The following is a 10,325-nucleotide window of genomic DNA, read 5'->3' as shown; positions in this document are numbered from 1 at the left end:
ATCTTAACTCAATTTTTTTTGACTTTTTTCTAAATTCTCCAAATGTTAACTTTTTGCAGAAAATCTTCAAATTCAGCTTTTTCAAAAAATCTCCAAATGTTGACTTTCTAAACAAAATTCTGTCTTTCAGAAAATGTTGACTTTTCCTTAAAATTCTTACTACTTTCTCAATATCCAGATTTTTTTCGGAAAATGTTAGAAAGATATCGACGCGTCTAACATCTTTAAATGCGGTCATGTCATATGCATGTTTGATTGAATGTAAAGAAATGTTAAGGACTTTAAAACGTATTTTTAATATTGCAGATGAGAGAAATACACACATTGTATTTAACGTTGGAATTGTCCCAGAGTTTCACGCCATAACACACAGAAACACACACACATTATTACCGTGAAGAGTTTGTACATCGATTGCTTTCAGAGTTTAATAAAGAGGTCTGAACGCGTGGTGCTAAGAAAACTAAGATCGAGAACAGGATTTATTATTTACACAATAAATAAAAACGGCTTCTTAAATCCATCTTTCAGCATTTATCATTATCCTGATGCACTTCCAATGATTTCATGTTTTCAGTGAGTTACGAGGGGGGGGGGGTTCCTCAGTGTAGGGTTCCTCGGAGGGGGAGGGGGTTCCTCAGTGTAGGGTTCCTCGGAGGGGGAGGGGGTTCCTCAGTATGGAGTTCCTTAGTGGGGGGGGTTCCTCAGTGTGGGGTTCTTCAGTAGGGGAAGGGGTTCCTCAGTATGGAGTTCCTTAGTGGGGGGGGTTCCTCAGTGTGGGGTTCCTCAGTGGGGGGGGGGGTTCTTCAGTAGGGGAGGGGGTTCCTCAGTGTGTTACAGGAGAGGGAGGGGGTTCCTTAGTGTGTTACAGGAGAGGGAGGGGCTTCCTTAGTGTGGGTTCCTCAGTGTGTTACAGAGGTGAGGGGGTTCCTCAGTGTTGGAGGGGGTTCCTCAGTGTGTTACAGAGGTGAGGGGGTTCCTCAGTGGGGGTTCATCCTCAGTGTGTTACAGGGTGGAGGGGGTACCTCAGTATGTTACGGGGGGGGGAGGGGGTTCCTCAGTGGGGGTTCCTCAGTGTGTTACATGGGGGGGGGGGGGAAAGGGGGTTCCTCAGTGGGGGTTCCTCAGTGAGTGTTCCTCAGTGGGGGTTCCTCACTGGGTATTCCTCAGTGAGTGTTCCTCAGTGAGTGTTCCTCAGTGGGGGTTCCTCAGTGGGGGTTCCTCAGTGGGGGTTCCTCAGTGGGTATTCCTCAGTGAGTGTTCCTCAGTGGGGGTTCCTCACTGGGGGTTCCTCAGTGGGGGTTCCTCAGTGAGTGTTCCTCAGTGGGGGTTCCTCACTGGGGGTTCCTCAGTGGGGGTTCCTCAGTGGGTATTCCTCAGTGAGTGTTCCTCACTGGGGGTTCCTCAGTGGGGGTTCCTCAGTGAGTGTTCCTCAGTGGGGGTTCCTCAGTGGGGGTTCCTCAGTGAGTGTTCCTCAGTGAGTGTTCCTCAGTGGGGGGTTCCACAGACTCCCTCCCCGGTCCACTCATCTGCATGAACAGGTCTCTCAGCTCTGAGATGTCGGGGGGGTCTCGCTGCTCGCGCTCCTCGATGAAGTCCCACAGACGCACGTTGTTCATGAACTGAGAGAAAGACAAGAAGACCTTAGAAACTACAAATCCCAGCAGCTGAAGGACTACAAACCGGGTTGGGATGGTTACTGCTAGTTACATGTTTACAAAGAATGTCATCAGGAACGTAATCTGAGAGTCAAAATATAAAAAGGAGAGAGAGGTGGAAGTGAAATTAAATGTTTGATTTGTCAGCATGTGTGTATATATCTTTACTGAATCTGTATCACTTGCTTTTGTTAAAAAAACTGAGAAAATCAATACAAATATTTACCATAAAAAAAGAAAAACGTTTTATGTGAGTAATCTGAGAAACTACAGAAACTACAAATCCCAGCAGCTGAAGGACTACAAACTGAGCTTCACTGACCCGTACGCCCCCCTCGGAGCTCAGCTGTTTTCGGGGGCGGTCCGGTTCTGCCCGGGTGCCGTCGGGCAGGGCATGGAGATAGAGACACTTCCCCCCGAAGGGACAGACCCCCCGACCCTGATCGAAGTACTTACAGGACTTCTTACTGCAGGGAACACAAGCTTCAGTAAAACAGCGTCTTCAAACAGGTCTTAAATGTCAAATCACTCCTGTTGTTACTGATAGTTATGCATATTAAAATACTAATAATTAAAACATAATAATGTAAATACCTGACTCCGGACTTAAAGAGGTCGATCAGGTGATCCTTCTCCTCCTGATCCTCCACCCAGAACACTGAGGGGATCACAAACTCTGAGACTACACGACACTCAGGACACGACCTGCAGACAGACAGGGAGAGGGAGACAGGTAGGGAGAGAGGGAGGGAGAGAGAGGGAGAGAGAGGGACAGGTAGGGAGAGAGAGAGGGAGACAGGGAGAGCGAGAGAGAGGTAGGGAGAGAGAGAGAGACAGGTAGGGAGAGAGAAGGAGACAGGTAGGGAGAGACAGGTAGGGAGAGAGAGAGACAGGTAGGGAGAGAGGGAGGGAGAGAGAGGGACAGGTAGGGAGAGAGAGAGGAAGACAGGGAGAGAGAGAGAGACAGGTAGGGAGAGAGAGAGGGACAGGTAGGGAGAGAGAGAGGGACAGGTAGAGAGAGAGAGAGGGAGACAGGTAGGGAGAGAGAGAGACAGGTAGGGAGAGAGAGACAGGTAGGGAGAGAGAGAGGGAGACAGGTAGGGAGAGAGAGACAGGTAGGGAGAGAGAGACAGGTAGGGAGAGAGAGACAGGTAGGGAGAGAGAGACAGGTAGGGAGAGAGAGAGATCTGTGATGATGCTGTTGCTGAAGCTGCGGGTGCACCTATGATGATGTGTTATATATAGATATAGATAGATGTAGATATAGATGTATATAGAAGTGTCCTCTCACTTGATGATGCTGTTGCTGAAGCTGCGGGTGCACCTATGATGATGTGTTATATATAGATATAGATAGATGTAGATATAGATGTATATAGAAGTGTCCTCTCACTTGATGATGCTGTTGCTGAAGCTGCGGGTGCACCTATGATGATGTGTTATATATAGATATAGATAGATGTAGATATAGATGTATATAGAAGTGTCCTCTCACTTGATGATGCTGTTGCTGAAGCTGCGGGTGCACCTCCACTGGCGGATGCAGGTGAGACAGAAGGTGTGGCAGCAGGACGACAGGATGCCGAACCTCCGCTCACACGGGTTCAGCTTTTGCACCACCAGCTCCATGCAGATAGAGCACACCTGCACAACAACAACACCATGCACATTAACAATCATTATGGAATCAGTCAGCAGAGCCAATCAGATCAGTCAGCAGAGCCAATCAGATCAGTCAGTAGCTTTAAGAGCCAATCAGATCAGTCAGTAGCTTTAAGAGCCAATCAGATCAGTCAGTAGCTTTAAGAGCCAATCAGATCAGTCAGTAGCTTTAAGAGCCAATCAGATCAGTCAACACTGTAAAGAGCCAATCAGATCAGTCAACACTGTAAACAGGAAGTAGAACCTTGTCTTGACTCAGCTGAGCAGCAAACGCCTTCTCCATGTCAGCCTCAAAGTTCAGCAGACACACCTGCAGACAGACAGGTGAGAGACAGACAGGTGAGAGACAGACAGGTGAGAGACAGGCAGGTGAGAGACATACAGGTGAGAGACAGACAGGTGAGAGACAGGCAGGTGAGAGACAGGCAGGTGAGAGACATACAGGTGAGAGACAGGCAGGTGAGAGACAGACAGGTGAGAGACAGGCAGGTGAGAGACAGGCAGGTGAGAGACATACAGGTGAGAGACAGGCAGGTGAGAGACAGGCAGGTGAGAGACAGACAGGTGAGAGACAGGCAGGTGAGAGACAGACAGGTGAGAGACAGGCAGGTGAGAGACAAACAGGTGAGAGACAGGCAGGTGAGAGACAGACAGGTGGGAGACAGGCAGGTGAGAGACAGACAGGTGAGAGACAGGCAGGTGAGAGACAGACAGGTGAGATACAGGCAGGTGAGAGACAGACAGGTGAGAGGCAGGCAGGTGAGAGACAGACAGGTGAGAGACAGACAGGTGAGAGACAGACAGGTGAGAGAGAGACAGGTGAGAGACAGACAGGTGAGAGACAGACAGGTGAGAGACAGGCAGGTGAGAGACAGACAGGTGAGAGGCAGGCAGGTGGGAGACAGACAGGTGAGAGACAGGCAGGTGAGAGACAGACAGGTGAGAGACAGGCAGGTGAGAGACAGACAGGTGAGAGGCAGGCAGGTGGGAGACAGACAGGTGGGAGACAGACAGGTGAGAGACATACTTCTAATAATACACTATGGTAGTATATAAATATATATAACATCATTTCATTTCATTTCAAGCCTTTATTTAAATCAGATGAATCCCATTGAGATCATTGATCTCTTTTTCAAGGGAGACCTGCTCAAGTAGTTCCACATGAAACATAGACAGAACAACAAGGACATCAGTACAGCATCAATAAATAATAAATCACAGTGTATTGATTGGAGGTAAATGTGCACACCTTCTCGTGCGCTCTCCTCTGCTCGGGGTCGTGGGGGTGCAGCACCTGTAGTCTGCACACCTCACACAGGTCTCCATGCAGGTAGGTGCAGCTGTCGCCATAGTAACACTGTCCGGCGGCGGCGTAGGGACACAGCTGGCGGGGGTCGTGATAAGCCCCGCCCACTGGGGGGTTACCTGCAAGAGAGCACAGTTGAGCATTAACAACACCTTAAAAGACAGGCAGCAGCCAATCAGAAGCCAGCCTAACACCTTACAGAGAGCCAGCAGCCAATCAGGAGCCAGACTAACACCTCACAGAGAGCCAGCAGCCAATCAGGAGCCAGACTAACACCTTACAGAGAGCCAGCAGCCAATCAGGAGCCAGACTAACACCTCAAAGAGAGCCAGCAGCCAATCAGGAGCCAGATATCCTCTTACCTGGTTCCTCAGATGAAGCCTCCAGTCCTGTTCTGATGGCTTCCACGTAGGAATGGGGGGAGACTGAGACCTCTGAGACCCCTCTGTCTGCTGGAGCTCCATACAGACTGTCTACAGCCAGCACTGAGAGGCAGACAGGTGAGAGACAGACAGGTGAGAGACAGACAGGTGAGAGAAAGACATATGTCTCTGTTAAACACATATAGGACTAAAAATACAATTTAATCGAGTAAAAGGCAATCAGAGTATAAGACATATGTTTTAAATGATTATGATAATATAAGTTACCTCTGTCTCTGAGCACCAGTGGCTTCCTGCCCGCTCCGACTAAAGGTCCGCCCCCTCCGACTGAAGGTCCGCCCCCAGCTCCTCCCACACCTGGAGGCTCCTCTGAAGCCCCTCCCCCTCTGGACGATTTGATGTGGTCATACCTGCACAGTGCACACAGGAAGTGATGTCATGTACGAAAGATCCCAACCTGCACAGGAATGTGTGACTACCTGATTTGTTGGACAACTACATATCACGTGTGTCCCCTGAATAACCTGTCCCTATCACGTGTGTCCCCTGAATAACCTGTCCCTATCACGTGTGTCCCCTGAATAACCTGTCCCTATCATGTGTGTCCCCTGAATAACCTGTCCCTATCACGTGTGTCCCCTGAATAACCTGTCCCCATCACGTGTGTCCCCTGAATAACCTGTCCCTATCACGTGTCTCCCCTGAATAACCTGTCCCTATCACGTGTGTCCCCTGAATAACCTGTCCCTATCACGTGTGTCCACTTTAATTGTCTTCTCCGTGATGGTATGTTTTTATCATGTTCTGTTGCTTTTACCTCTAAGAATATTTAACAAATTGTACTGTGTCCTTGGGTGTCATGAAAGGCGCCTTAAAGTGGACCTATCATGCTCTCAGAAGAGGGGGAGGAAAAGAGATCTCCGTCCTCCGTGTTTTATTCTTATATTATTATATAGAGTCATTATTCATTGGTTTTAAAGCTCAATAAATAACAAAGAAGACATTTGACCGGCACTTTTTAGTTTTGTCCGTAAGATTAAAACTTTAACGGACATGCTGGCGAATAAAAATCTAACTGAAACTCTTCCGCACGGTCGAGGTGGAGAGGTGGGTGTTTGTCATCTGCTGATGGACTACTTGAGAGAACTACAGCGAGGGAGGGATTGCATTGAATTACAGGAGCAAACGCTTGCCTCGGGGAGGGAGAGAAAGAGCAATGGAAACAATGAATGGATGGATGGATGAAACAATGGATGGATGAAACAATGGATGGATGGATGGACGAAACAATGGAAACAATGGATGGATGGATAGATGAAACAATGGAAACAATGGATGGATGGATGAAACAATGGATGGATGGATGAAACAATGGATGGATGGATGAAACAATGGAAACAATGGATGGATGGATGGATGGACAGATGAAACAATGGATGGATGGATGGATGGATGGATGAAACAATGGATGGATGGATGAAACAATGGATGGATGGATGGATGGATGGATGGATGAAACAATGGATGGATGGATGAAACAATGGATGGATGGATGGATGAAACAATGGATGGATGGATGGATGGATGAAACAATGGACGGATGGATGGATGAAACAATGGATGGATGGATGGATGAAACAATGGATGGATGGATGAAACAATGGATGGATGGATGTTACCTGCATCGCTCCCCGTACGCGCAGACCCCCCTCTGGTAGAACTTGCAGATGGTGGAGGGTTTGCTGGTGTTCGGGTCGTGAGAGAAGAGGCAGCGGCTTCCCTCTCTGCACACACCGTGCAGGAAGTACCTGAACACAACACAGGAAGTGACATCAGAAGCTCTGATTACCGGGTTTATAACTAAAACACATTCAGCATTGAGTCAGTCATGAAACACACAAAGGAAAAGGAGGTCCTGAGTCCTGAGGAGACTCAACGTGACTCAACGTGACTCAACAGGGACAAGCTTATTTGCACAATACATTAGAACCTTTACATCTTGAATCATTACGCATTTATTTACTTTCTTGAACACTTGTTCCAATACATCTTAAAAAGGCCCTTGAACACCAGCGTTCATCACATGACCTCCTTCAGTGACAGGCTGCTACTTCCTTTCAAATTCAAATCCTTTTCTCTGTCTCTTAAAATAATACAGTCCTGGAAGATAGCTCAAATATTCATAGTGATATTTCTACGTTGTTATTATTTTAAGTAAGCTCCTTTAGAGACAACCACCCCCGGTGTGCGATAACACTGTCTGTAAATATACAACTGTATGCAGTATACCCTCCTGCAGGTTCACGTGTATCACCATGGTGTACATGGTGATACACGTCCATTTGGTTCTTTACTTATTGTTCTATCATTGGGGCATACTCAGCCATTCCTTTGATTATCTCTCCTCACGTTATCAAATAAAGTATTTCTGATTCTGACTCTTTCAAAACTGAGAGCATGTTGTGCAGAAAACACAAGGTGTCCCTCAGGAGACAAGGTGTCCCTCAGGAGACAAGGTGTCCCTCAGGAGGTAAGCTGTGGAGAAATGTGTCAAATGGTTGGGCTGTTTCTCGCTTTACAGGTGAGAGACAGACAGGTAAGAGACAGACAGGTAAGAGACAGACAGGTGAGAGACAGACAGGTAAGAGACAGACAGGTGAGAGACAGACAGGTAAGAGGCAGACAGGTAAGAGACAGACAGGTGAGAGACAGACAGGTAAGAGACAGACAGGTGAGAGACAGACAGGTAAGAGACAGACAGGTAAGAGACAGACAGGTGAGAGACAGACAGGTAAGAGGCAGACAGGTGAGAGACAGACAGGTAAGAGGCAGACAGGTAAGAGGCAGACAGGTGAGAGACAGACAGGTAAGAGGCAGACAGGTGAGAGACAGACAGGTGAGAGACAGACAGGTAAGAGGCAGACAGGTGAGAGACAGACAGGTAAGAGGCAGACAGGTGAGAGACAGACAGGTGAGAGACAGACAGGTAAGAGGCAGACAGGTGAGAGACAGACAGGTAAGAGGCAGACAGGTGAGAGACAGACAGGTAAGAGGCAGACAGGTGAGAGACAGACAGGTGAGAGACAGACAGGTAAGAGGCAGACAGGTGAGAGACAGACAGGTGAGAGACAGACAGGTAAGAGGCAGACAGGTGAGAGACAGACAGGTAAGAGGCAGACAGTTGAAAGACGGAGAGGTGAGATGGACAGGTGAGAGACAGAAAGGTAAGAGACAGACAGTTGAGAGACGGAGAGGTGAGATGGACAGGTGAGAGACAGACAGTTGAGAGACGGAGAGGTGAGATGGACAGGTAAGAGACAGACAGTTGAGAGACGGAGAGGTGAGATGGACAGGTAAGAGACAGACAGTTGAGAGACGGAGAGGTGAGATGGACAGGTAAGAGACAGACAGTTGAGAGACGGAGAGGTGAGATGGACAGGTAAGAGACAGACAGTTGAGAGACGGAGAGGTGAGATGGACAGGTAAGAGACAGACAGTTGAGAGACGGAGAGGTGAGATGGACAGGTAAGAGACAGACAGTTGAGAGACGGAGAGGTGAGATGGACAGGTACGAGACAGACAGTTGAGAGACGGAGAGGTGAGATGGACAGGTAAGAGACAGACAGTTGAGAGACGGAGAGGTGAGATGGACAGGTGAGAGACAGAAAGGTAAGAGACAGACAGTTGAGAGACAGAGAGGTGAGATGGACAGGTAAGAGACAGACAGTTGAGAGACGGAGAGGTGAGATGGACAGGTAAGAGACAGACAGTTGAGAGACGGAGAGGTGAGATGGACAGGTAAGAGACAGACAGTTGAGAGACGGAGAGGTGAGATGGACAGGTAAGAGACAGACAGTTGAGAGACGGAGAGGTGAGATGGACAGGTAAGAGGCAGACAGGTGAGAGGCAGACAGTTGAGAGACAGACAGTTGAGAGACAGACAGGTGAGAGAGACAGGCGGGACAGATGGACAAGACACACAGACAGGACAGATACAAACAGGAGGGAGAGACCTTAAAATAATGGTATAATGGTGTACCTGTGTGGATGAAATGTGTTGCCAAGACAATCAGGTTATTATTATTTCTGTTTTCAAATTGAAGGCAGGCTTTTACATCACTGGGTGTTTTCTCATTACAGGTTAGACACTACTGGAAAGCATCCCATCATGTTTAACTACAGTGCAGGAAAGATGCTCTAATACATATCTGAATTACAGAAAGAGACTTGATCTAAATCTAAATTGAATCTGTGGAGTAAATCTCATTCAGGATTATGTATATTAAGGAGGAACTGAAGAGGAGAGGTTATTTTTAATTGCGAAGGATCAGAAGAGAACCAATAATTAGTTTAGCTTCACCTAACGGTTTTAATGGTTTGAAAATACACAAATATACAGATCACAGATGACAACCTTCAGACAGAACACGAGCTAACGGCTAAAAACATTAGCTCCAGGCTAACAGACAGACCGAAGGATGAGAGACAGACAGAAAGGTGAGAGATAGACAGTCAGAGAGACAGACAGGTGACAGACTCACCTGCAGGTCACCTGTTTGGTGCTCATCTTCCTCCTCGCTTTTAGCTTCAGATGCTAACGGCTGCAGCGGTGTTGCGCTCAAACCGGTCCGACTGACCCTCCGTCTTCTTTTTGGTTTAATGACGGCTTTCCCTTAACGGTTAAAGTGCTTTAACGCCACCTGCTGTACTGGAGGAGCGATCAGGGAGAAAAGCCACGACAAAACAACTCTTCATCTATCCAGTATTTATTAAATAAGGCTGTATTTGTATCCTCCTCAACACTAAATAGGGTCTAGTTCCTAGGATTTAACAACCCTACCCCACGTGGTCTCTCTTCACTGTTTCTCTGGGTGTCTGTATAGTAAATGACGGATTGTTTCCTCATCTAAACCACATTCACAGGTTTCCAGATTGAGTTGAGTGTTTTATTCATTCCTGTTAGTCTGCTATTTAAATGTTCATCTGTTTAGTTATTGAGTTTGTTATTTATATATACGTTTAGTTGTGTGTTTATTCAGATATGTCTTTTCCGTGACGACGACACAGTCCAAAGGTCACCTGTGCACACTGAGGCTACTGCAACCTGATAGGCCGAGGCCGCCGTGATGTCATCTGATAGGCTGTCACCGAGCAACCAGGTGAGACAGGAACAGGCGAGACGATCCGAGAAGGAGAGAGGAAAGTTTTGAAGCCTCTGCACTGTGAGTTACAGAACTTTAAAAACTGTTTTTTGAAGCTCTTAATGGTTTTGGCTTTGTATGGGATTTGAACCTACGAGCTCTCTGGACCCCT

General features: G+C 47.5%; 2 protein-coding genes across 4 annotated transcripts in view; one reads left to right on the top strand and one right to left on the bottom strand.

Moving 5' to 3' along the window:
- Positions 1 to 277: 277 nt before the first annotated feature.
- On the bottom strand, positions 278 to 9,713 carry mkrn2 (makorin, ring finger protein, 2). The gene is made up of 11 exons (XM_079695388.1): positions 9,554 to 9,713; positions 6,692 to 6,820; positions 5,280 to 5,422; positions 4,992 to 5,114; positions 4,573 to 4,748; positions 3,565 to 3,630; positions 3,154 to 3,302; positions 2,253 to 2,363; positions 1,981 to 2,125; positions 1,481 to 1,622; positions 278 to 1,200 (listed from the first exon to the last, which is right to left on the bottom strand). Exons 1-11 carry the CDS (start codon positions 9,577 to 9,579, stop codon positions 1,181 to 1,183), a joined length of 1,230 nt encoding a protein of 409 aa, XP_079551514.1. The 5' UTR covers positions 9,580 to 9,713; the 3' UTR covers positions 278 to 1,180.
- A 111-nt stretch (positions 9,714 to 9,824) lies between these two features.
- Positions 9,825 to 10,325, top strand: part of LOC307027187 (MKRN2 opposite strand protein-like) — a 5,374-nt gene continuing 4,873 nt past the window's right edge. The window contains exons 1-2 of one of the 3 annotated variants that reach the window (XM_079695390.1): positions 9,825 to 9,948; positions 10,080 to 10,171. In XM_079695390.1, the coding sequence (XP_079551516.1) occupies positions 10,139 to 10,171 (33 nt within the window). In that variant the 5' untranslated portion in view covers positions 9,825 to 9,948; positions 10,080 to 10,138. Of the gene's footprint in view, positions 9,949 to 10,035; positions 10,235 to 10,325 lie in introns of those variants that run through there. The other 2 variants (XM_079695389.1, XM_079695391.1) reach the window with 2 other exon arrangements.

The sequence above is a fragment of the Notothenia rossii genome, assembly GCF_949606895.1.
Source record: "Notothenia rossii genome assembly, contig: scaffold_412, whole genome shotgun sequence".
Lineage (NCBI taxonomy): Eukaryota > Metazoa > Chordata > Actinopteri > Perciformes > Nototheniidae > Notothenia > Notothenia rossii.
This window is presented reverse-complemented; position numbering and strand designations above follow the sequence as displayed.